We start from the raw sequence: 27,054 nt of genomic DNA on the forward strand, positions 1-27,054 counted from the left end.
AACAGCAATGGTACCAGGTGCTAAGTAAGAAACATTTTTAAAGAGATTGCTTTATCTCACAATACCACATGAACATGGAACAGATTAACTGATCAGAAAAGCTTTGGATTTAAGCAGACACTGCAATTTTAAGCACAGAACAGGCTTAGTTACAGAATTCAAATATTTAGGAACACATGGTTTTGCTAAAAGAGAACCAAGGACGTCTGATTTCTTGTTTCTGAATTCAGGGTCCTTACCTGGCCTGTTTGTAGCAGCCATAATGAAAACCTGCTGCCGATTCTCCAGCCCATCCATCTCTGTGAGGAGCTGGTTCACTACCCGCACACTGGCTCCTGACTTTGGAAGGAGAAATTTGTCAACAAAATCAAAGAAACAGTGGGAATGTGAGTATTTCAAGGTAAAAGAAACAAAAGATCTACTAACTCCCTGCACTGAAATATTACTCAAGGGAAAAGTTTCTTTTTCACACTTTCAATGTAGCTGCATTGTGGATTCCTTCTCTCATATTCTTAGTATGTCTCCATCCCAAATTCATGCTTCCTACATATTTTAACCATATTTTAACACATGGCAAACCTTTCCAATCAAAACTAAAGGACTAAGTTAAAGTAGTACATATAAATACTACTACTAGTCATTCTGATATCTACCTCAACAAAAACACACAAAATTTCTCAATATTCAGTTTTTTGAGGGGAAAGAGTCCTTAAATATTGAAACCTCTGAAACAACATTTTAAGCAGGTGAGCTACTGAGAGGTAAATGGTAATTCCATAGTACTGACATCCTATAACCAAACTCAATAGCTTAACCTGAATTTCTCTGGATATTTTGTCTATATATTCATAGAAAAAAAAGTATTAAGCTTTATAAAACTTGACCAACATATATTCCCTCAAATAAAAGCCTAGTGGACTGCTTTTATTGGGAGATACCCTTCTGGGTACTTCTGTGGTCTGCAATGTCCCAAAAGCTGTGACTGAGAGTATTTATTTGTGGAGATATCTCAAGGTAGACTCACTTCACGGTCAGACCTCCGAGGACACAAAGCATCAACTTCATCAAAGAATATAACACAGGGGGCTGAATTCCTGGCACGCTGGAACACCTGACGTACAGCACGTTCACTTTCACCAACATACTAAATAAATAAGAGAAACAGCATTTAAACTATGTAAGACATTAAGATTTTGCTTGGAAAAAAATCAGTAGTTTTAAACACTAAAGTACTTTGCAAGGGAGAGATGCAACCCTATAATCTGTTCTTTTCTGACAACTGTCTCTTATCTGTTTCTTTACTGATCATGACTTACATGGAAACTGTCAGTAGCTGACTTTTGACAATTTGCAGTACATTCAGAGTTTAAAGTAATTCCTTTTTTCTGGGCAATAACTCTAACTTGCCAGCATTTTGGTGATGAGAATTAACAAATACAGTCTTAATTAAGGACCCTTAATTGTTGTTCAGCTGTTCCTAAACAAACCCAGTGAGCAATGTGAACACAATGAACATCTGAAGTTCATAGAGTTGCTGCCTGAAGACAGGAGCTTGGTGGTAGGGAACTGAAAAGTCAGAATTTCACTTTGAACGCTGAATTGTAGGAACAGGGGCTGTGAAGTTGTAAATGCAAACATTTAATTTCTTCCAAACATGTTTTGATACAATTTGTATGTTAAGACAGTCTCTGAACCACAGCCAACCATTTTCTCTGTATTCCACAGGGAAGTTTGGCTCCTCATTAACTTAAGTGTTGTATTTCCTGCCTGTATCAGTACTTGAAGTAGACATATAAAAATGTCTGGGAAGAGATCAATCAAATCCAGTATGTGGGTTTCAGCTTCCACATTACTGATAATGGCCTCCCCAGGTGGGAGCTGCAGCCACCTTGCTCAGTTCAACACATTCTCTTGACTCTGAAGGGGACTGAAGTTACATCACAGCACTCCTAAGTCCAGTGCTTCAAAAATTTGAACTACAGCACTTTTATCTGTTGACATTTAAAACCTCCATGCTACAGAAAAGCAGTGATGTATGTAGCTGGTCATTCAGACACTCTACTTCAAGTCAAGAAGGCTTTACCTGCCAGGTAATTTAAACTAATATAAGTACTTAAGCTACACAGGTGACTTTTTTCTTTTCACATGAACGACTTCATTGCTAAAAACTTTAAGGAGAGGTTAAATAAAGCAACTTCAGCTGCACCAGTACCAGTTGTGTAATTACCAGGAATTTTGCTTGCCCCACATTTTGGACAAGAATTCCATAAATAACAAAAGCCCCATGATCAGCACATACCATATTTAGCAGCTCAGGACCTTTCACAGATATGAAGTTCAGTCCAGACTCGTTTGCCACTGCCTGTGAAAAAGGTAAAGCCAGATAGATTATATAAATATAGATATAAAACACACATTTATCATGTCTGCTTGGGTTCTGTCCAAGGACTGATAAACAAGTATCAGGGAAGGAACATAGTTAGCAACTGTTTGCAAAATATAGAAAACAGTACAAAGTATAATTATATGCAATTAAGAGTGGGAGGGGAGCAGGGAATTTAGCAATGTATTCTTTCTCTCTGATGAGGCAGTTCCAGATTCACAACCCATCCCCCCACACCAGCTGAAGAATGTCCAGTAACTATGGGAGTTAAAGAGATACTCAACTCTGTAGGAGCATCTGAAGACAAAATGAGTAACAATCTGAAATTTGCACAATTATCTGCATTTATGTGGAGATGCCTTAAGAACTGAAATGCTCAAGAAGCAAAACAGAAGTATTTTCAGTAAGAATTGCAGAGTACTCCCAAACATATAATTTAGTTACCGTAAAATATCCCATGGAGTGGTTATCTAATAGTTTCTTCTCATCTTTGCTACTTTTTCCTTAACCAATTTCATTCCTTCAAGTTTTGCAGGAATTCCCTCTCCATTCATGCAAAGTTGTAACTTTATGCAAGAAAAATCAAATAACTTCAGCACAAAGGCCTAAATTTAATTTTCTGATGAGATGTGGTGCAAAAAGGCCAACTTCTTACACTATGATCCAGACTCATCCTACAAAAACATCAATTTCAAGAAGATTCTCCAGTGTCTTTAATGATGTTTAGAAAATGCATTACCTTAGCTAATAGTGTTTTGCCACACCCTGGAGGCCCTGCAAGCAGGACACCAGCTGGAGTAGTCAGGCCCAGAGCTTTAAACTGCTCTGGGTTTCGCACAGGTGCCTAAAAAGAAATTATCATTGTTATCTCTGGCATAAAGAAAACATGAAACTTTTCATTTTAGTTACAGAAAATTATTCATAGCAAGTTCTTTTTTTCCAATTTTTTTATAGTCTAAAAGAATAAAGATTCAATCAGCACCTTAATATCTTGCACTGCTAATTACCCCTAAATGGGAGAAATATCCTTATTAAAAGGAAAAGATTTTATTCACCAAAGTTACCTAAAAGTGCTAAGGTGAAGTTTCCCTCTGATTAGCAGCAAGATTGCTCAGCTTACAGCTAAGCAGTTCTCAATTCTTTGTGTGGCAGTTGCATAACCAAGGTTATTGGTACACAACTTTTAGAATACTTAAAGATTGAGCAATACACATTGAAAGCATGAATACAAAAAACAAAATATTAAATACAAACACCAGACTTGAAACAAATTCTGAAGTGAATTATATAAACTTGACTGTTTTAAATAAAGATATTGAAAAATACCCATATACTTTAAATAAATATTGAAAACAATCATTTTTATTTCCTGCATGGGGGAGAGTGCAAAAGCTCTTTGGAAGTAAGGTTAGGACATACCAATATGGCCATAGTCAGCTCCTCCCGAACATCCTCCAGGGCTCCGATGTCTGCCCATGTCACATCAGGGATTGTGACAAAGCCTTCTCTCTTGGCAGAGGGCTGCACCGATGACAGTGCAACAATGAAATCATTCATCTCAATGCACAGCTTCTGCAGCTGCTCCTCAGGCAAGGGGGCTTGCTCCTTCAGCAAATCCAAAAGTCTCTGCAATTCATCCTTAAGGTACATGGAAAGTGAGAGAAAAAGATTATGCAACTGGGTTAGATGATCAGAACCGTTTAAAGGGCTTTTTTAAAGCCATAATTCAACTATCAATCACATTATTATGTACAATACACATAAAATATGTAAATTGCTATTAATGATAAAAATGTTTCGGGGAAGCTCCATGTACATTTAACAGGTCTGAAAGCACTGAGCTGAGCCTAAAATCTTGATTTAGATGATACAGAAAATGAGCTAGCACATGTATTTTGCCTTCTAGTTCTTCCTACTGCCTCTCCCACATTGACTAGGAGAAAGCTATTTCCATGCTGAAATTTCCAAAATATGTATTTATATGTATTAATTCTGCTTTTAACAAGAAACTGCTTTCAAGAGAAAGTGAAAAACTGCTGGACAGCACAATTCCAACAATTTGCAGAACATTCAGTTTTGTATAAACTGAATATAAAACTCTTAACACACTTCTAGAACATCCACTTTTATTTAACATCATCTGATTTCAAGACAACTCATTTCCTCAACCTGGTTAGACCTTATTCTGCAACCAGGCCCTGATAAAAGTTTGGGCAAACAGGACAGAGAAGCAGGGTGATACTTTTCTGCACTGGCCCATGTTGCAGAGCACAGTGACCAAGGGAGGTATATTCCAATTTCTCCAATCACTTCCATATTGGGAACTGAGAAAATACTCCATCAAAGAACTTTAGATCTTCACAACATAAATACATCCCCATTCTAATATAGAAAGGCAGCATCAAAGCAAGTGATGCTGCACTACAAGTAAAACTGACTTCCATTATAAGATAGAGAGAGAAAAAATAAATGGAAAAACTCTTTTTAAGTTTCAACGTTTTTCCTACAAGAGTATAAAGAAAAAGTATCACTTCCTATCAATTTTAGCTAGGACAGCTCTACAACTGACCACAAAGAAATACAAGTGCTTAGAATGCCTGATATTCCTTTTAAGTCCTCCCTCCTCTTAAAAGAGCCATTGAGAGAAACTCTGAAATAGCCAAGACCACTGGGTTTGTTTACTCGAATTGTGTGAACAGTTTTTAAAGGTTTTGTATGTTTATTTTTCCATTATAAATATAATACAAGGGTTTTAATGACAATACCCTGTATTAGACTATGTCAACCTCCTGCCAGCTATCAAAACATGGCTTTGTTAGGATTAGACTTCCTCATTCTCAATGACCCCTTTGATCATGGTGATGTTGATAAAAGCTGGAACTAGCTTCCACTCCCCACCTTCTTTTGGCTACAGCAGGCCCCAGGAAGCACTGGGAGGTATGAGCACCATGCTTATGTTACACTAATACAAAGGCTTACCACAGCTTTCTACACTGATTTTTGTCATCACAGCAACAGTGCTCTTTGACAGCCCTCCTAAAAACAGAACCTGAGCACAATATGCATTTAAGCCCACTTATCTCCAGACAAATCTTTAAGAGGCCCACACATAATGAAGGCATATACAGACTCCAAATTTTGAGAAGTAGGACCAAAGATTTCTATATAAAGTTGCTCTGCTTCACTAACCTTCATGTTACTTAGGCCAGTAAATAATTCTGGCACTTGAAATACTATTTTCTGCAACAGAGTTCCAGTTGTGCTGCACATTAACAGCTTCTCTCTTCCTCAAACCTGCTACAGGTACTAGACACCACGTGTGACTAGTAAACACATAGCTGTAAGGCAAACAAAGGCTGCATAAATACTTTTAGACTTTGGCTTACTGTAACTCTACCAGGTCATGGAAGAGCCCCAGGCCCTCACAGACATTTCACTGAGGGCACAGCAAACAGCTGGTACAAAATATTCAGTGCAAGTCTGATACTTTTAAAATTCTGTTACAAGTAATACACTTTTGAAGAGAGACACAGCCAACTTTGAAACTCCTCTCTGCTAGAAGACAAAACAACACAGCACAAAAAAACCCAAAAAACCCAGGGAAAAAACACACCTGGTATAAAACATGAACATAACTTTTAGGAGGACTGGGGTTTGGGATCCACTTTTCCAGACCCATTATATGGGTCATTAAGAAATGCCTTAGAAGCTGCGATTTCTAAATCTAAATGTAATATTAGGTTGGCTGTGGATGTTTGAGAATTTATGATTAATGACTTTCATAACTCTAAAATGGCTCAACTCTTCAGATGTTAAAAACACATGCTTCAAGGAACACATACCTTAGGTGGAAGCTCTGGTTGGTTGGTGCCCTCTTCCACCAGGACATCCGTTCCTATTGCCAGGCTTCCTTCAGCTGTGTTCCCCCCAGAGTGTGTGTGCGTCCTGCCGTGCTCCTCAGATGTTATCAGGACCCTGTTGACTGTGCCCATGGCTGCCTCACGGCACAGGGCCATCAGATCAGCCCCCACATAGCCCGGAGTCAGCCGTGCTAAATGACGGAATTCAAACGACTCTGGGAGCTTCAGTTTTCGACACAAAGTCTGAAGAATTCTAACCAAGAAAGGGAAAAAAACCAAAAATATAAAGCTGAAGAAAAAGCTATTACTTTTTTTTTTTTCCATATGAAAACAAACAGTATTTAATATCTCTTTCAGTCCACATGAACTGAAGGAGCACAGTGGGAAGTTTTTGCTCAAGTAGGAAGTAACCAACACTGAAACCCACAGAACTGTGCTATAAACTTCCTGTCACTTAAACAAAAACCAACACCCTCAACCAGGCATTATCGGTGGTTTTGGTGACCAAAGTATTACAGGTCACCTTTCAACCCTAATTTATATTCAAAACTGATAGGCTAGGTCTCAGAGCACCACAGAGATGCAGACGAGTTATTCACTGATACTTTTAACCTTGTATTCCTAACAACCTAAGCCTGCACTGTCTGTTCCATGCTGCTTCTTAAAAATTTATTTATTGAAGAACACCCACAACAAGCTATTCTGCAAGAAGCAAATGAAATCAGACTGTGTGAAGGTTTAATCTTCAGTATCTTACCCTGACCACTGAAAGCAGAATAAACGAATAAAACAGCAAAATAGCACTTCATTGGCAAAATATTTTTAAAAGGCAGCAGAAACCAAAGAAGTCCAGATCAGTAACATACTTCTAGTTCCAATAAAATCTCCTTCGAATTATTTCTAGATCAAATAATGTAACTACAGAAAAGTTATGAAAAAACTAAGTGATTAAACTCTTCAAAACTCTAAAATTATAATATATTTAATCTGTTTTCCTCCCCACTAGCAAGTTCCATCATCTCTCCTTTCAATCTTTATTAGGGATAATAGCCTGTTTCTCAAGATTTTTTCAACCTGTCTGACAAGACCTGTAGTTAATCAATTGTGTCAAAGTGTAAACAGTTCAGAACTACAAATGGCCCATTCTGAATTTGCACAAGAAAACACCAGGTAAAGCAAGATCTCCAGGTGCCCTTTCTCATCTCACTCCACCCCTTAAGGCTGCAGAACCACAACTACACAGTTCAAACCTTGCCCTCAGCAAGACTCACCCACTAAATCAGCACACTGTGAGGACTTATAAGGCCTATGCAACCCCTTCATTTTATAATAAAGGAACAAACAAATGCCACCATGCCTTCCACAAAACAAAACAGAAAGCAGCAGGAGGGAAGAATTTTAAAAAGAAAATCATCAGTCCCTGAAGCCTACACCTCCAGGAACACAAATACAAGCAAACAATAATATGAATGCCTGTGATTCCACTGGAACCTGTGATGGCTCTGACATTCACAGCTCCCGTCCTTTGGCACCGTGCTATTTCTGGGAATATCATCATTTTAACATGTTCCTAGGAACTATCAGACAATCACAACTCTCCTCGGGTGACTCGTTAGTTCTGCCTCTAACCATCTGCATGTCTTGCTCACAGCCAAGAGGAACACAATTACTACAGGGCAGTAAATCTGGAGGAAGAAGGGAGGGAGGAGGAAAAAAAATAAATGGAGGTGTGGCCAAAAGAAGGGAAAAATCCTAGGGCGGAATAATGGCCTGAGCACTGACAATGCAAAGTGGGCAATACTGCAAGCAGAAGTGCTTGCCTCTCCAACTTAAAAGTATGATTATTTGAGAATAAGAAGAAATTTATCCTTTAACCTTTCCTTTCCATAACAAGATAAGCTCTAAGTTTTTCAAGCTTCCTTTCCCATGTTTTTTGCAATTGAGGAAATGAGTAGCAGTTCCTTTTTAATTAAAAATGAGAAAATAGATTTATTTCTTTTAACTTAGTCTGATAGTCACAGATCTTTGAAGTAAAAAGGGACAGTTACACAACACAGGATGACTGCAGCTCAGCTTAATGCCTGGACTGGTATATTTCCATGAGGAAAGGAATGGAAGAATCCAGGCTTGCTGCTTAAGGTACAAATGGGCTTTACTTAATTTATGTTCCTAATTTAACAGTTACATAGGGAGCACCAAAGACAGAATGTTAACTTCCTGATACATAAAAGATACATTTGACTCCATCATCTGCACTGTTAAGGCACTTGGAAAGACATTAACATAATGTTAAAAGCAGTTCTGCACACAAGAAGGGAAGTTACTCCAAATGTAGGCGCAGCAAACAAGACAAATAGGTGCTCACTTAATGCCTTCTGCAACTTTTCAGTGTGTGCTGACCCACAGGTGTGTTCAGGTACAAATAGAACTAAACACAACGAAGTACTTTTCCTTAATTTGTATGTTAACTTACACATTATTTTCTTTACTTATCAACGTATCAAAATGGAAGTTTTACTTTACAACACATACTTCTCTCTTGCCCCTTCATCTGGGATCCCTAAACAAATTTCTCTGTCAAATCTCCCAGCTCTCCTCAGTGCAGGGTCCAGGGAGTCAGGTCTGTTTGTTGCTCCAATAACAAGGACCTGGGTAGTGGCAGCCACATTATTCAAGTCTAAGGGAAAGAAGGAAGGAAGTCAGTACTCATACTCACTGTCAAACGTGGTTCCCATATCTGTGGGACTCTGTTTCTGCAGCACATGATAGTAGTCAGCAGAGATAAACTAATCAACAGTCAGACTGAACTGCTGCTCATCTCTGTCTCTACTACCTAAAACTTCCATTTTGCAATGTAATCAAGCAAAAATTTAAAAATTAACAGATATATTAATTATTAATTAATTTAACAGGTTCCCCCATTCTTTCTGTTTATACAACAGACAGGCTTATATAATCTGACAAACCACTGTCAAAATATTGTAGTAACACCCCTTCACATTTATTATGATCTTCCCACCACTCCCCAGGCAAACTGTATCAAAATAAGAAAAATTCTTGCTACTACCTCCTTTAAAGTAAGCAGAAATCACTACTGAAGGGAAGCAGACAGTGAGGCTGATAATTATAACCTGGTTTTAGCACAGCTGTTCCTGAAACTTACCATCCATACAAGTCAGGAACTGAGCTACAATCCTCCGCTCCATGTCCTTCGATGCGACTTCTCTCTTTGGGGTGATCGCATCGATCTCATCGATGAAAAGGACACATGGAGCACTGGACTAAGGAACAAGAAAGATTCGTAATTACAAAATCACACTGGCAGGGTGTATTACAAGAAAGAAATGTTTCAGGTCTTCTGATCTGTAACCCTTACTGTAAATCTGCTGTACAATCAAGTCCTGGAACAATTCTGCTGTTCTTGCAGACAATCTGGAGAGCCATCAGACTATGAAACTTCACTGATCTGAAGCTATGGAGTAATTAAGGCGTGAGATTTAAAATGTCTCTACACACTGTCTAAAATTTAAATATACCCCTGTGTAGCCTTACGTTTTCCCTAAATATTCCATTGTGACTGCCTGCTGAAGTCCATGAATGAAAAGCACACAAGAAAGGTCTGTTTTGGTTTGTTGTTTGTTTTGTTAGTGACATTAGAGCTGTGGAATTTCAAGAGTAACATTCCTGACACACAGAATGAAACAAAAGGAGCAGTAGGTGGTCATGGAAATTCAAGGCTACTAGAGAGCTCAACCATGTTCAAAGAGTAAAAATGAGCAGTGAGAAACTCCCACAAGTGTTCTAAAATCCCATGAACTTCATCAAAAGCCAACAATAACACGGATTAATAATTAGTGTAACTAATATAACGGTGCTTAGCTGATGTAAGATCATTAATATTCCTGAAAAGCACAAGTAGTGCAAAGGAATACTCAAGGAAAACAGTGGAATCTTGTTCCAAAAATGTCCCAAGTACAAAACCCGCACTGGGTGTTCCCAGCACCGGCTGCGCCATCTCGTGGTCATTCGCGCTGTGACAGAGAGGGAAAGGCCCCAAAAACTCCACAGCACCCAAATAACGAGGAATCGTCTTTTCCCCTGCACGAAAACTGCTGCGAAAACTAAGTGGGAAAACTACTTAAGGGAGCGTAAGAGACTATCAGAAAGGCAAGAGATCTTATTTTAGACATATTTTACGCAATAGATGTTATTTCTGTAACAGTAATTTGGAGCAACCTCTCCTTGATCACTACACATACAAAACATATGTAATTTCTAATAACTCCTTGCTTGCCATAACCTATACAATTTTATTCTAAACAACTTCTTAAAAAGGCTCTCCAAAAATTAAAATTTATATGAACAGGAAACATAACAAACAGCTTCGCAATCAACCTTTTTGCCCTGTTTAGGGGCATACTTTAAATACCTACATATAGTTTCAGGGGAGAGTAGAAAAATGAAATAAAGTCAGAACATTCTCAGAGGTCAGGAACAGAAAACTGGCCTCATGAAATAACAAATCAGGTCCATACTAAGAACCAGAAACATCTGTATTTCTCTAAATTAAAGTTATCTCAATCTGTCTCGTTCTCTTTGCTTCCAGAAGGCACACCAAAGAAAGACACTTCAACTTCCACTTTTCTCCTGCCCTTATCATGTTTGTTCCAAATTTCCTGCTTTTCACCAAATGGACTGCCAAAGCCTAAAATCTCTCACATTCACTCAAATTCCATGCCATACAAAATTAGCAAAAACCTCCTGTAACAAAAAAGCACAATGAACTGTTCTTCATTTTTTTCTTTTATATATCAAGCCAAGCAGACCCAAATATGTAAATAATTTATGCTGCTCTTTTTACAATGCTATGATGAACCATCTTTTGTCAAGGCCTCAGAACAGTAAGCTTTGTGCTCTGTGACATCATAACAGTACAATGGAATTCTGGTCACAGAAGGGGAGACAAGCCACGTGTGTAGCAGGATAAAGATTCACTCACTCACATTTACTCAAATTCAAACCACAACAACAAAGCATGAATCTTTACAAAGAAAAAGACAAATAATTCACAGAGCTATTTCCAGTGGGTGTCTTACCACAGCTTGCTCAAACAGTTCCCTCAGTTTCTGCTCAGATTCCCCTGACACTCCAGACACAATCTCTGTTGCTGCCACCTTCAACATAGGGAGCTCAAGCTCCTGGAAGAAACAAGGAACATTTTTTAATATATGCAGAGGTTAGAAATGTTGGCTGCCTTGAGGACAAATATTTTTCAATACCACATCTTTTAAGCTTACAAATTACATATTCAAGACTAAATCTTTAGGAATTTTTTTAAAAGATAAGGAGCATCCTCCAACTTAAAATGGGCAACAAAGCATTGCTTAGAAGTCTGGAAGGTATTCCCCACTGGGTTTGGTTCCAAGAGTCTGTTCCAGAAATATCTGTGCAGGATTGTACAGTAAGACACTTGTAAAGCTCACACTCAAAGTTTTCTGCTATTAAGAATAAATAAATAGAACTGCAGCTTTAATAGACTGTAGCACAGCAGGGCTACAGGTTGGTGCAGCCTATTTCAAGTTCTTGGAATTACATACAAAAGAAAACTATCCCTAAATTAACATATAAAAGAGAATGAACCCTTATCTGTGCAACTCAAGGACACCAGAGACCCTTTGCTGCTCAAAGAAGATAATTTGCCTAAAAGAGCACTACTGAAAATCTTTCATTTAAGAAAAAGACTATTTAAGAAGCAGTCATTAAATTTATTTCATCTCAAAGATTTTCACTTGTGACATGCTTCTTTCCTCAAATGTAGTACCCTTCCAGCATACTAATACTTACTGAAGCATTAAATATCAAATTATTCAAAGGGCTTCATTCTACAATAAGGCATTAGAAAAAAACCATCTAAATCTTCTTAATTAAAACATCTGAAACAATGTCAGAAGTGTATAACCAACATTTCAGGAATAAATATCAGTATTTTCCTTATCTGCACTACAGAAGTCAGTAATTTACACATATCTAAATCTAAGGTTATAATCAGTATCATTTAAGGAGCAACTGTATTAAAGAAAAAGAAATGTCCATTGTTATCACATCCAAAACCAGAACAGTGGCAGAACTTCACCATCACCACAAACTATTAACATCAGTAGTGTCATGTGCTCTGAAAACATCAATATGACACAGGCAAGGCAAGATCCAGTCCTGGAATTCAGAAATCAGCTGTTCAACAGGTGTCACCCAATAGAATTAATGTCATGCCTCATAAAAGGTGGTAAAATTGAGTCTAGACTTGAAACAGTATGGTAATTTAGCCAAAATTATCTTTCATTTATACCCTTCTCAAAACACCTGTGACTATATTGCTCTGTTCTGAGAATGCTTCCAAACAGTTAAATCACACATAAAACCTTGTCACTATGACTCTGTGTATGAGGTTCTATCAAGTAAAGATTCAGATGGAATTCAAACAAAGGAAGTAAAGATTAACATATTTCAGACTATCATAGGATGGCTAAAATAAAAAGCTCTAGTCTGTTCTGAAAGAAGATTATTCTCTTTCTCTCTAAAAGTAACTCAGAAAAGGAAAAAGCTGTAAATGTGAAGCCATCTCACCCCAGCAATTGCCTGTGCCAGCAGTGTCTTCCCACATCCTGGTGGCCCATGTAAAAGAAAGCCCCGAGGTGGAACAACTCCCAAGTGGGTGTAGACCTCAGGATGACGGATGTGAAGGAGCATCTTGCAGATTTCCTGTTAAGAACATGAGAAGTCTCCATTTAAATTGCAGAAATAAGTATTTGCTATTCTTATAGACAGGGCAAAATAAAACAAGTTCTGTGTAACAATCTGAATTCAATGACAGCTTACAGAAAAATTAATCAGAGAAAAACCAACAACCTTGCTGCTGGTATAAGCAGCTTTGCTCAATGCCATGAAGATGAGCTCTGCAACATTTCTTCTCTGTCATTTTTCATGACACATTTTATTCAGTGCATCCTATACCCCACCAATAAAATTTTAACTAACCTTTAATGTTTCATCATTGCCTCCTACATCCTCAAACTTCACTGAAGGGTGGTAAAGCTCTGACCCCTTATTTCTCACTGTTAAGGAGGAAAAGACACAAATTTAGCCATGGTATAAATGTACTTGCTAATACTAAACAAAACACACTCAGCCTAAACAAACAGATAAGCACACAGAGTAATATTATTTTTTAGTAGCAGACATAGGACTGCAATATTTTTCTAGTACAACATTAGGGCTGAATTTCTTTCAAAAACTACCTGGGGTCACTTCTCTGCACATCAGAACATACTCCTCTGATAACAGATTCCATGGTCTAAAGCCATCTCTTTGTCTGGAGTAACACACCAAAAATAACCTCTCACCTTTCTTAAGTAACATGGATTCAATTTCTCCATCTACATCTTGAAAATCTCCTTTTTTCCTTTTTGCTCTCCTGCCCTTGGTCTTCTTTCTTTCACTCTCCAAGACAGAAAATTCTGTTGATTTCTAGGACATAAAACCAGAATTATATACACAAAACCTTCCAAGTCAGTGAACTTCTGCAAAAACTTAAAAGAACAAAATGTGTGTCTATGATGTTTAACTTACACAAATTATATAAATAAAGACAAGTAAGGCAGGTACTTACACCTTCTTTTTTGCAAAAACTCTTTTTTGTACTTATGATTTGCACTGTTTTTAAATGGGTTAATTACAACAGTCACTTTTTTTTGTTAAGAGAACATAGTAATAAACAAAAAAAACCAAACCAAAACCAAGCAAACCCCTTCAAAACTAATAACCAAAATCAGACACCACTTATTTGCATGCCATGGAGGAATCTACTTTGAGGATGAATACAATTATATGAATGTATTTACTCCATTGGAAACTATTTTTATTTCTAGTAAGTCACTAGGGAGTATAAGAAAACATTATTCAGTGCTAACACAAGTTAAGTGCATGTGAGAGAAGGACTATTGCAGGATAAAAGAAATAAAAAAAAGTTTCTTGTTTTCCCCAGGGTCACAAAGAGTTTACCATTGGCTAAGGAAGACTACCTGCTGTGGCTGCAGCAAGCCACAGACTGGGTAGGCTGGTCACTGGCAAATGCAGTAAGTAACAGCTATGTTCCACTCATCTTTCTCTCAGTAAGGGCACTAATCTGGGCCTCCTTCATATTGAGAACTACATTTTCCTCAAAAAAATCTGGAAGAAACTCATTATTTGGTGACTTTCTACCTTCTGTACAAATATGTTTGAAATGCAATTCTGTGCATGCATCTACTTAGATCACCTTGGGTTTGTGAAACACAAAGTACCTCAGAAATCAGTTTTGTTTCCTCTCCTTCTCCATCCTCAGAAAGGTCAATGAAGAAGTCTTTCCCATCAGGAGTTTTATCAATGAACCAGCCACCATCAGAGATTCGTCTTTCACCTCTGGATTCTGGCGCAAAGGTGCTTGTTTGAGGTGCTGCTCTCACACGAGGAGACATCTCCACTGGGTCATTTTTTGGAGTGGGTGGAACAGAATCAGGATTTCCTTTCTTGTATAAGCCCAGCAGGGAACTGTTCATCTGATTTGCAGACTGCAGATTTACACATTTGTAAAGAAAACACGTGGCATGGGTTTAAACTTGGTTTATATTCAGAGGTCAGTAAAAACTATTTCATAAGCATAATTTAGTATTATCACTGCTGGATAAAATAGGCAATGCATCTTCCAACCCACTCCTCTGCCAATCAAATGACTGCATATAAACCTAGTGCTGGCTGAAGGGGCAGCAGCCTTTGTAATTTACCCTGTAATGACTCCTGTTAATGGAATGGCACCTCTTTTGGCAGGAGTTGGAGATGTCAGTTCCTTCAATCACTTCATCCATTTGATAAGCAAGTCCTTCAGGCTCTGAGCGTGCCTTCCCAAAAGTGATTCCCCACGAGTTCTTCTTTTTCCTTCAGAAAACAGCCTCTTTCCAGCTGCACAGATTGTCAGTTGGAATTGCTAACTCTGACTAGACCTTATCTCTACCTCCCCTTTTAAACTCTTCAAGCACAATTTCACAACATAGAAGCATATATTATACAAATACAAACAATCGTAATAAAATAAAACTTACTAAATCTTCTGGATAATCATCATAGTCAGAGTCATCTGTGCCACTTCCAGTAGTCCTTAACAGGGAAGGAAGACAAAAGCTATTAATTTATCAGAGCAGAACTGCAAGTGAGACATCTGTAAAATAAAAGCGATTTCTACAATGTGGTTCCCCATAATCACAGTATGTGGCTTAGTGCTGGAGAGAAATTCCTGACTCCCGTGCTCTCAATCTTCTACTATGAAAAGTTAAAAAATGCATCCTTTCCAAGTGTGTGATGAGTTGGATCAACTTGCCAAGCTGTCTGAAAGACAGACCTATATAAAAGTGACGTAGGTTCATTGTGATTCAGTTCACCAAGGAAAATAGGAGCAAATCACTGCTGATCCAGACCGAGCCTTCTGACAAGTGTCCTACTTTCCCATGAGATCCTTAATATCTATCCCAGGTTACAGAACACAGAACACTCCATGAGATTATGGACAGGGTTAGAAGTCAAAACTTCATTCCAACCTCACACCCACTGGTGATTTACTCTGAATAGCCTGTCTGGTAGTCTCATCTCTCATGTGGCCAGTACCTCTCACACCCAAGAACGATTAAGAACAAAACAAAGGAACTGAAACACATGAGGAACAGGGCATTATGTGGAAAACTATCAAGGAAGCCATAAGGTTGTCCACTAATTCAGGGCTGTATGTTCCCAAAAACAGAGAAATCATGATTGGCTCTAATATCTGCTTGTCTTCTGCACCAAAAAAGTTTCCAATAACTACAGGTAACTTCTGAAGAAGACAAGCCTATGGGAAATCAAGGATCTACCTGCAACCTTGAAACAACCACAGTGTAATATACCAAACCCAGAAAGCTTTAGAGAAATGGTAACAGCAATGGCATCATTAATCTAGTGGTAAAAATTCTTACTCATTTTTCTCTTGTTGTCTTGCTCTTTTTGACACATGTTCTGATTCTAAAACTGCCAAATCTTTGCGTTCTTCTTCATTACTGATTATTTCAAACACTGCAAGAAAAAGTTAAACTATCTTCAGAATTAACAGCCAAAGCATAATCAAAGAATTTGGCATCTTGGACACAATATTAACAGATCTACCTTTTGCAACTTGTATTCTAAATGCATTTCTTTTTCTTCGTCCATAATCTACACTGAAAAAAAAACAAAATAAACATGTTACACCAACTGATTTCTCCCTCAACATAATATCACTCCCAGTGAAAAAAGTACATAGGAAGTTGATTCCCAAGCTTCCACACAGGCTCCTATTAAAAACTACCTGGGCAAAAAACATGATCGTCCTGCTGAGGAACCGAGCAAGGTTTTAGTGTCTTACTGGATCCTCTGTTTCCCCCCCATGTCTGCACTGAGTTGCTTATTTCCCTCATACTTTAAATTCACTGGGGTAAACCCCAACATGCTGCAATGAATCTGCAGCTTTTTATTTAGAACAGAAAAGCATCAACCCACAAAAAGCCCAAACCACAACTAGATCTTGTAATACCAATGAATTAATAAAATATGAGTCATTAAATGTATCAGCAGAGGGAAACAATCTTATTGTTTCAATCAACCTCAACAACTGGTAATGAAGGCAACATAAAGAAAATTATAACTTCCATAATGAATGCAAAAGAACAAACCAATATATTCTACATTTTTGAACGCAGGCTATAAGAAGACAAATCTTGGCTCACCTGTAGGTTTTCTGTAAATCAGATGCTAGAATTCCAATGTCAACATACTGTCCACATTTACTACTTGCAAGATACTGAAATGAAGAATTTTAAGCAGGGAATAAAATCTTTGTCAATCACTTCATCAGAACAGCTTGACCAAATATGCCTATTTTAAATTTTGCCCTCCTTAAAAGTTGAAATGAAAATCAGAATCAGCTTATCACTGTCTTGCAACACACTAGACACTATTTCCCAATGAAATGGGAAATGCTTATTAAAGCACAGATTACTAGGAGCTCTGCTTCCTGGGGACAGGCAGCATCCTACATTTGGGGGCTTTGATGACTTCTGCTGGACTAACTCTGTTACTTCTATTTAGCAAGAAAGCTGACTTTGTAGCCCACACACCATCTTATTGTCTTGGCTCCTCTCAGTAATCCTCTTTTTGGTTTAGATCTCCCGCCCTCAAAATGAAACTATCTATATGAATCAGCATGGATACTCTCATAAGAACAACTTTAATCTTCAGAAGACATTTCAGAGAATGCTACAGAGAACAATGTTAATGAAGTAATTCTATCAAGCCTTTTTATTGCTCTGAGAGTAGCTAATCCAACCCATTTTCAAACGTGAGAAAATGTACTAAAATTCATGTACAACTGTACCCCACTTGCTTTCTTCCCCCGCTCTCCAAATCAGCAGCAAGAACTTTTGATACCATAAAGATGGATTCCTTCTTAAAAAAGAGGAAGAAAATACAGAATCATCCTAAAAGATCTGATATCACAAATGCCACAGCAAGGAGGATTTCAAACCCTCATTTACATTAATAACTCCATACAAAACAATTAAATTTATTACATATTTAGCTTTTAAAATTATGTTACACTTCACATCACCCATGGGCATGCCCTGCATGAAACATCAAGGCTAGCATAAACCCAGCTGGGTTTTCCACTTTGGAATAGTCAAGCCACATTCAATGTGACCTTGTGAATGAAACCAAGCAAGTTCCCTTGAGCAGTCACTGTCTCATTTTAAGGAATTATAAGTGGAGTACACTTAAACAGAGGCTCAGAAACCTGGTGTTCAAGGTGCAAAGCCATTATAAACTATCGTAAGATGTGACACAGCACTGTGCCACTTGAAGGAATCACAGTTTTCCCTGTTGTTCCTACATGTATTTGGGAAGTAATCCCCTTTTTCCCTTTTCTCAGCCAGTCAATAAAGTCACTGTACACGTTTCCAAACAAACAGCATTTGCCAATATCACAGAACTGCAGGATCATTTAGGTTGGAAAAAACACTGAGATCATCAAGTCCAACCTAGGACTGATCACAACCAAGTCCAGTTGTGTCACCATGTCCACTGAGTGCCACATCCAGTCTTTCCTTAAACACCTCCAGGGATGGTGACTCCACCACCTCCTTGGGCAGCTCCTTACGATGTTTAGCCACCCTTTCTGTGGAGAAGGTCCTCCTAAGGTCCAAATACATACATGTACACACACATTTATACAGATATATTTACACACACATACCTGTATATACATATATATATATCTGCATATATATACACACAGAGATATACACCGTCTGTGTGTATATACATACACGTATATACCTATATATATATATGAATACTTCGAGTATATTTCTTTTGCCCTATTCATTTTACATGTGAAGCCAGCCTCAAGACTAGGACTACTAAAGAGGACAGAAGAATGACGGAAAAAAAAAAAAAGAGAAAATTAAAATAAATGAAATAAACAAGTAGACCTTTCTAAAGCCTTTTTAAGGCTTTTCTAAAGCCCTCAGAGGCAGGGGCCGGGGTTTGGTCCTCTCCTGCTACTGAGCGGGCCGGATGCTCAAGGCCCCTCCGCCAGAGGGGGATACACGAGCCCCGCCGGCTGCCGGTGGTGCCGGTGGTACCGGGGGTGCCGAGGGTGCCCCGGCGGGCGGGCGGTACCTGCTTGATGCGCTGCTTCAGCCGGGGATCGGAGACGCGGCCGGGCCGGCACCGCATGGCCGCCACCCCGCCTGAGAGGGAACTCCATTTCCCAGCGTCCCGCGCTGCGCGGGCCCGCCCGGGCGGGGCGGTGCCTACGGCGGCCGGGAGGGCCGGAGCGCGGCGGGCGCGGCGGCGGGATGGAGTCGGTGGTCTTCATCTTCTCGCTGATCGACTGCTGCGCCCTCATCTTCCTCTCCGTCTACTTCGTATCCTGCTCCTCCGGCGTGGGGGGCGCGGCGTGGGCAGGGAGGGGCACCGGGACGGACCGGGCCCGCTGAGGCGCCGGCGGGGCCGGTGGGCTGAGGGCGGGGGGGCTGCTGTGCTGGGCCATGGCCGCGGGGCCCGGGGGCTGCGGCGGCGGCGCGGGTTCGGCGCCCGGAGCGCGCTCGCTCCGCGGGGCTGTGGCTCCACGGGCGGCGCGGCCGCGGCTGAGGAGACACGGGCGCGGCACAAGGAGCCAGTGGTGCTCGGGAGCTACTCGGGCCTAAGAAGTGCGGCCAGCAGTGTTCTCATTGCGAGGAAGCCGTGCTCTGTGTTAGGTGTGTGCTCGGAGCTGTGGCGCTCCGAGTTCCTCGGCAATCAGGATATCCACGTTCTTTTGTTAGAGGCTGGTCCGCAGTGTTTGCTGGCTGGCGTTGTTGCAGTGTAAAGGCGCAGCTTTGACTTCTTCTCCTTACTTTGCTCAGTAAAAGAGAGCCGGCTTTCACATTCTTTCAATCCTGATGGTATTTTTCAGGGTCTACCCCGTTCTTCTAGCAAAAGCACTCGAAAAAAATTCCTCCTAGAAGGATAAGTTGTTTGATGAAAAGTGAACAGCCTTTACCCATTTTTTAGGAATAGGAGAAAAATCTCATAGTGTTCATTTCCTTGGAGAAAAGAACCATGAGCTCTACAGAAGACAGAATGGCGAGGTTCACACGTGCATCCTAAGCCTTTTTTGAGAGGACTTTTCTGTCTGGAATATTCATATTTCAGTATGAAAGTTCATTCAGGAATGATGTTACTCTATTATTTCATAGAAAAGTATTAATTAATTCAATGTTGTTTTAAATGTTGGAAAAAAAAAAAAAAAGTCGATTTCCTGCTTAACACTGCACAATTTTGTGGAGTTTGAAAGTGCATTAATTTTTCCTGACAATTAAGTTTTGGTTTCAAGGGTTGTAGTAACCATTTTGATACTAAAAGTACTGAGTTTGCCTCCCTTGTCTGTTTTAAGGGCTGAACTGAACTTTAGCACTTGTGCAGCAGTTGCCCTTGGGAATTTATAATAAAATCACTTGGCCTGATGATATAACATAGCCATGCCTTCTATCTAAAATAGGAGTGAGTTGTAACTAATTGAAATATGCCTTTGATAGAGCAGCGTAGAGCTAGGCAGTGAAGGCTGAGAGCAGAGGGTTCTCCCTAGTTTATTGACTAAAATTAAAGCTTTGTGTATTCTGAATTACTATACAGTGTTTCCTTATCCCAAACTTCAGATAATCACACTATCAGATCTGGAATGTGACTACATCAATGCTAGATCGTGCTGCTCCAAGCTAAATAAAGTAAATTGTTCTTCTTTGCATTTGCTGTGGTTTTAGAAAACCACATCCTTCATCTGAGCATTGCAGATAACTGGGGTGTGATGGGTATCTGAGAAGCCTTGATTGGCACGTATCCCTTATTTCAGCCTGTTTGTCTTTTTTTGGATGTCCGTCTTTCAGCAAATTCTATCACAAAAGTACCATTTTAAATGAATCTGCTTGAAACTTAGCATTAAATGAATGTGGCCTTTCCATGTGTGTGTTCATTTTGATTTAAAGGTATTTTTTCTTAATGTGAGAGAGAACGGTACAGGATCCTGTCAAGCCAAGAACGTGTAATTGCTGGGGGCTGACCCAATTTAACGATACCAGTTTTTTTATTGATCAGCTTTCTTATCTGTTCCAAGCCTGGGGCTGTTCATGCAGGTTTTAATTATCTGAATTCCTAAACCCACTGTTCTCTGCAGTGATTTCAGATGAGCTCTGTAAACTTTCTCAGTTCTCTTTCATGAATGCTTGTGTAGTATAGTTGTGTTCAGACTGTGCTGCTCTCTAGAAATGTTCGTAATGTTTGGAAAAAGCACAATATCTCAATGCTTACTTGTGCAGAATCTGCCTGAAGGTATTCATAATATATAATGCATATTTTGTCCACACTGTGATGGAACCACATGCCTCTGATGTCAGTTTTTCAGATTTTACGTGGTTATAATCAGATTATAATCCCAAATAGATGTCTTTTCCATAAAGGAATTTACATTTGTGCATGTAATTCTTTCCTCTTTCCCTTTTTTGCAGTGGGTGGTGCCTGAGGTGATTGGCCATGCAGTTGTCACGGTATTAATGCTTATTTCATTGCACTGGTTCATCTTCCTCCTTAACCTGCCAGTGGCCACATGGAATATTTATAGGTAAGTGCTCAAGGGATTGTGGGGTTTCTTCTTAGCACTGTTACTAGTTTAGCTTTAAGTGTAGTACAAAGATGAATAATGTGTCATGGTGAGATGTTTCAGGTGTGTTCTTGAGCTGCTAATAGCCTTCATTAATCAAACTGACATAACTTCTTGTCATTAAAATGACAAAAAACCAAGCAGTGAAAAGGACATGAAACTTTTAGCCTTCACTTGCTTTCTTGGCCTTCTTTGGTGCGCAGGAACTTCCATTTATGGGTCTTTCCCAAATTCATAGGAAATAATAGCAGAATAATTTGGATTATGAAATAGCACTGAAAACAGAGTTAATGTTTTCATGTTGTTCTTGATAGTGGTATCAGCATAAAAGTGCTTAGGTTGGCATGGCTGATGGTTGTAAAACCATTGGGCTGTGGTGGCACCCTCCTTCATTTACTGACTTGTGGCTTCCACTCATCTGTGCTGGTTTTTGCCCCTCATCCTGCAGGTTTGGATTTGGGAAGGTTTGCAGCCTTTTCTCCCTAGGACAGCTGTGTTACTGCTCCTTGTATGCTGGGCTGCCAGCCTTGCAGATAGTTTAGTTACCAGTGGGGCTTTCCATGTTGCAACACCGTGACTGTCAGTTTAAACCATGTTCTTTTTATCTGGTATCATTTGGTGTGTGGAGAATTGACCCTTCCCTGGTGTTTAGCTGATGGAGACTGGATGTGGATTTGTCAGTAATTATCTCCAGTCACTATACTGAGGGAACCCAAAAGCCCAAATGTCACATGTACAGGTATGGAAAGCTGGCTGTAATTCTTGTTTGCCTGAACCTGCCAGGGCTGTTTGCAGGGATGGGTTGAGTTCCTGGTAGAATTAAACAAGAAGTTTCCCAGTTCTCATTAAAACAAAGTTGAAGATTTCTGTACCGATAACCTGATTGTTCTTGGGCAAAATAGCTGTGCTATTTAAATAGGGATAAATATCACCCTTATTTTCTACAAACTGCCAGCAAAGCCTTGAAGTGTTTCTAAGCTGGAGAAACATGAGACAGTATAACTTTATGCTTAATAAATAAATGTTGCCTAAATACACACACATAGGTTTTTGCCTGGTTTTGTTTGCCCCTCCCTATGTACCTATAGTGACCAATATTTGGTTTGGGGTCTGCTGGCAAGCTTAGGATTTGATGTTTCATTTGGGCAAGGCTGAGACACCACAGACAACACGTTTTCTTTGAAGCTGTCAAAATTTCTTGTGCTGGTTACCACTTTGCTGCTTCATTTTGTGTACTTAAGTTAGTTTTTAGCGTAGCCACTTGCTTTCCCTTCTAAAACTGGTCAGAGGGAGTTTTAAAAGTGGCGTTCTTTCTATTTCTACACGTTAGGCAGTAAGCTTTGATTACTCTTTTGTATTGACAGCTCTCATTTTATATATGTCCTACATAGCATAAATATTTTGAATATCCTAAAATCCAGGATTGTTTCCTTAATTTTAGATGTGCAGTGTAGGCAATAAGTCATAATATTAGGCCTGTATCACTAATCCTCCCTTATTTCTGTGGATTGAGGAGTTTCTCCCACATTAATAGCCTGGACTATCCCATCTCTAGTGAAGGAGTTGGAGGCTTGCAAAAGCAAGTGTTGGGTTTAGCATTTTCAGCTCATTAGGAACTGTATTGATAGCACAAGGAGTAATGGGTTCAAAGTAAAAGAGGGGAAATTTATGTCAGAAATACAGAAGCAAAATAATTCAGTTGAGATTGAAGAAGTCCCTGCTTTGCACTATAAGTGATAGAGGAAAAGGTAGGATTCCGCTTATTCGCTTAACTTTAAAACCTCCTTAATCCAATTGACTACATGGCAGCTACAGGTAATATTGGCTTAATTTAGTAATTCTCTCAAGGATTTTAGTGAGAGAAGAGAGGGTTTGTGCAGGAAGGGTATCAGAAACAAATCCTGGGAAGGATAAATTAGTCAAAAACAGCATCAAGAGAGACTTCCAAATTTGCAGTATGTTTATTTTAACATCCTGCTGGCCCTTATTGTTTAGCACACTCAGATGATATTTAATTTTTTTCTGATTAATTTTTTAGTGTCCCCAGTGAGACAGTTTTGTCTTACATTCTCCTTGTTTTAAAACTTTAAAAAAAAGAAAGCATTCAGCTTTTTTTTTCTTCTTTGTTATATAGATCTCCTTAAGAGAACAGGTCCAAATAATGAGATTCTTGCCATGCCTGTAAGAAGATAAAACTGAAAGAGTAAAAAAAAATTTAAAAAAATGAAATCTTTACAATTCACTGAAAATTCTGGTCAGAACTTCTACATCCCTTTAAAAATTGGGAAATCTAGAGGGAAGTGTCCTGTTGCTGTGGTAGCAGCTTCCACTGAATTGAAATCCTGGAGGCACTACTGTGTATTTTTATTAAAGATGACAGTTTACTTGTTTGCTGCAGAAGTTTTTTTGCTGTGTGGAGGATGACAGCTGGCTTGAGCTGGGTTTGTCAGCATCCAGCAGCATTGTATCCATGGCTCAGTTCCTTAGATACAGAATATAGGCTGTCCTGCCTTGTGGGCCTCTTGGAAGAAATGCCTCAGCTTATGCAATTAAGTTGCATCATTTAAGTGTCACCATTTTTGCAAAAAGCAAAATTAATGCATACTGTCTTTATGGCACTCATATCCCAGACATGTAAGAAACTTATGCATTCTGTTTCTAGGATAAATTTGTGCAGGAAACATTATCCAATAAAATGTGTTACATTCCCAGGAAATGGACAATAATTTGTGTTACAACACTAAAACCAGAGCAACCATTCAAAACGTCAAATTTAGAAGAGAATTTCAAACTGGAATTATTTAACATGAGCTGTTTTTAATGGGACACAACTGTCTTTGGTATTAGTCAAATATACTGCAGTGCTTTTCAGTGCCTCTGTGACAGGCAATTACAGGTGGGGTGAACTTTTTCTTTCCCAATGTCCTGTTGCTAGAAAATCTCCCTGTTGCTTGTTCCCTTTCCTTCCCCTCCTGTTATGGAAATAAATGTTATAAGATGTGGGGAAGTGCCTTTTGGACTACAAGTGGTGCCAATGGAGTACATTAAGAAAACTGACCAAGGGTTCTGTTCTGAGACCATGTTTCTGCTCCAGCTTTAAGACAGAGATAAATTTTTGTATAGAAAGAGTCTGATTCCAAGAAGGTAGAGCCTGTGTAGTATCTTAGGGAAGTGATATTCTAGCCTGAGCTCAGCTAGAGTGAGAACTTCATGTGCTCCCTCAAGAATTTCTTCGACAAGAGAACATGCTGCTGGCTCAATTGTCACAGGACGTCAACATGTGGTTTGCTGGTTTTATGCTTCCTTGGTTTATGTTCCACTTGGCTTCACTCAACTTTTGTTCTTATGTGGGTTCGGACAGCAGAACTTGACATCTTCAGTTCTGCCTGACTCATCCTGTCAGCCTCAGTGTCTGTGCTGAGGTGTCCCAGGATGGCTGTGACAAGGGCAGGAGTAACAGCACAGATCCTTTGCCTTGGCTTATGCCATCTCATTGTGAACCACTGGAATTTGTGAATTTCTGTGACGTTTTTTGCTAAACAAATTATTGATTCTTAGTTAAATTAGGTTCTTTCCAGTCCCTTTCATCTAATGCATCTTTACACTGTGGGTGGGCATTTTCCCCATGACAGCAACTAACTGTGAACAGCAATTAAAATTAGCTGGAATTGGCTATTACCTGGAATCTCATTTATACATGGGAAGTTGGGCTGATGTTTTTAGTACTTCTTGTTCTCTTATTATTTGTGGGTTGTAGATAGCTGCAATATCCAGAACTCCCTTACCTTGAATTGTGAAACAGCTCTTCAGATGAAAGTCCCTTCTTGGCAAGCTTTCCCCTGCCTCTTGCCCTGACACTCCCTAGTGTTTCAGTGATTACATTTTTGGGGTTTGTTGTTTGTTTTTTTTTTTTTTATTCCTTAACTTTCAGGTACATTATGGTGCCAAGTGGAAACATGGGAGTATTTGATCCCACAGAGATCCATAACCGAGGACAACTGAAATCACACATGAAAGAAGCCATGATTAAGCTGGGCTTTCATCTGCTCTGTTTCTTCATGTACCTTTACAGGTTAGTTTCAAAAATTGCTCCCAAGAAACAAAGGGATTTTCTGCCAGCTATTTTTATCTCCTCTATTCCACTGTGAAATTGCTGGTATTCATGTCTTAGCTTTTTGCATCCTGCTAAGCCTCAGTAATATATTTTGACAGCTGTCTCTGGGCTCATTATATGCCATTATTCATTCTGATCAAACACTTTGGAAACTCAGGCTATTCGTTAATCTCAAAACCACAAGTACAACGTAAAGAGTTATATGCTTTCAGCACCTACAGTAAATGGCCTGTTTAGAAAGGAAATACTCTTGAGGACCAAGTTTATTTTACAAGTTCTGTTTTTAAAATATGAAGTTGATCTGGCTGAATTACAAATAGATGTGTTCTGTGATACGGCCACTTATTCCAAGGTGGCAGAGCTGCTGTTCTCTGCTGCACTATTGCTTCTGCAGCCTTGTCTTCCTAAGCAAAGCACACAGCAGGGATGCCTTGACTTTCTATTTCAGGTTCTTTCAGTGCAGCTCTCCTGTGACAGTGAGAGCTGCTCCTGCTTGCACAAGCTTCAGTAATCCACTGGTGTCATGTTTTCTGTTTTGTCACAGTATGATTCTGGCTTTGATAAATGATTGAGAAGTCGAAAGAGAACCATTAGCTGCCAAATTGGGTCATCACTCCAGTGACTGGTGGAGCCACAGACACCTCCCGAACACACCTAGATCAGTGTCGTCATGCAGTATATTTTTCCTCTTTGAACAAGAAATATTTTTCTGTATTTTTAACATAAAGTATTTTCAAAAGACATTGGATCTGTGTAGCAGTTGTTTTTGTTCCTTTACAAGCCAAACTGCTGGAGCTGCTGTTTCTGTAAGATGAAATCCTTGCTTACAGAAGTGACCTCGTAAGAATTAAATGGTAATCGGGAAAACTTGTTTCAGCAGCATGAGCTGGTAATGATAGTTCCAGAACACATTTAAGTGCAGCAATGATACCTGATTCTTGCTGAGAGGTGTCAGGATGAGACTGGCTGCCAAGCTGTCCTATCAGAACCTAATTTGAAGGAACACTTGGAACAGATTTCAAAGTGGAACAGGAGCACAGCTTGCATCTTTGTGTTGGTATTCTTTCCAGACAAAAATCAATGGAATACAAGTTACATTTTCCTCCCTTTCCCCACACCCCTGCAGCAATGTATGTGAAGCCTTGCATTTGGATGGATTAAGATCCCTTTGGTGGACATGACACTTGTGTGTAACAGTGCAGATAAACAAGAAACATGATTCATACTTGCTTTTTCCATTCAACTCCTGTTTTGTCATTGAAGTACATCACGGACATCCAGATAAAGATCATATTGCACTGGGGTGGAGTTGGTTACAGAGCAGAAGACTATCTGCAGTTGCTATTCCCTGCTGTTTGCATAGCCAGTAGGGTGAAACAAGAGGTTGTCTAGCTCAGGGAAATGG

The 27,054-nt window shown here is 39.4% G+C and overlaps 2 protein-coding genes across 7 annotated transcripts in view; one reads left to right on the forward strand and one right to left on the reverse strand.

Annotated features, from left to right (window-relative positions):
* NVL (nuclear VCP like) overlaps positions 1-19,152 on the reverse strand; it is a 37,969-nt gene extending 18,817 nt beyond the window's left edge. The window contains exons 1-18 of one of the 6 annotated variants that reach the window (XM_058835186.1): positions 19,018-19,152; positions 17,067-17,140; positions 16,468-16,520; positions 16,281-16,377; positions 15,378-15,432; positions 14,583-14,849; positions 13,644-13,767; positions 13,279-13,355; positions 12,868-13,002; positions 11,340-11,441; positions 9,407-9,524; positions 8,776-8,920; positions 6,226-6,496; positions 3,803-4,021; positions 3,123-3,227; positions 2,300-2,362; positions 1,025-1,144; positions 240-339 (exon numbers count right to left, since the gene is read on the reverse strand). In XM_058835186.1, the coding sequence (XP_058691169.1) occupies positions 240-339; positions 1,025-1,144; positions 2,300-2,362; positions 3,123-3,227; positions 3,803-4,021; positions 6,226-6,496; positions 8,776-8,920; positions 9,407-9,524; positions 11,340-11,441; positions 12,868-13,002; positions 13,279-13,355; positions 13,644-13,767; positions 14,583-14,849; positions 15,378-15,432; positions 16,281-16,377; positions 16,468-16,520; positions 17,067-17,140; positions 19,018-19,074 (2,182 nt within the window). In that variant the 5' untranslated portion in view covers positions 19,075-19,152. Of the gene's footprint in view, positions 1-239; positions 340-1,024; positions 1,145-2,299; positions 2,363-3,122; positions 3,228-3,802; positions 4,022-6,225; positions 6,497-8,775; positions 8,921-9,406; positions 9,525-11,339; positions 11,442-12,867; positions 13,003-13,278; positions 13,356-13,643; positions 13,768-14,582; positions 14,850-15,377; positions 15,433-16,280; positions 16,378-16,467; positions 16,521-17,066; positions 17,141-18,827; positions 18,967-19,017 lie in introns of those variants that run through there. The other 5 variants (XM_058835189.1, XM_058835188.1, XM_058835187.1 and 2 more) reach the window with 5 other exon arrangements.
* Positions 19,116-26,389, forward strand: CNIH4 (cornichon family AMPA receptor auxiliary protein 4). The gene is made up of 5 exons (XM_058835194.1): positions 19,116-19,265; positions 20,538-20,606; positions 21,384-21,496; positions 25,467-25,607; positions 26,194-26,389. Exons 1-5 carry the CDS (start codon positions 19,197-19,199, stop codon positions 26,219-26,221), a joined length of 420 nt encoding a protein of 139 aa, XP_058691177.1. The 5' UTR covers positions 19,116-19,196; the 3' UTR covers positions 26,222-26,389.
* The last annotated feature ends 665 nt before the right edge of the window (positions 26,390-27,054 follow it).

Source organism: Poecile atricapillus, chromosome 3, assembly GCF_030490865.1.
Source record: "Poecile atricapillus isolate bPoeAtr1 chromosome 3, bPoeAtr1.hap1, whole genome shotgun sequence".
Taxonomy (NCBI): domain Eukaryota; kingdom Metazoa; phylum Chordata; class Aves; order Passeriformes; family Paridae; genus Poecile; species Poecile atricapillus.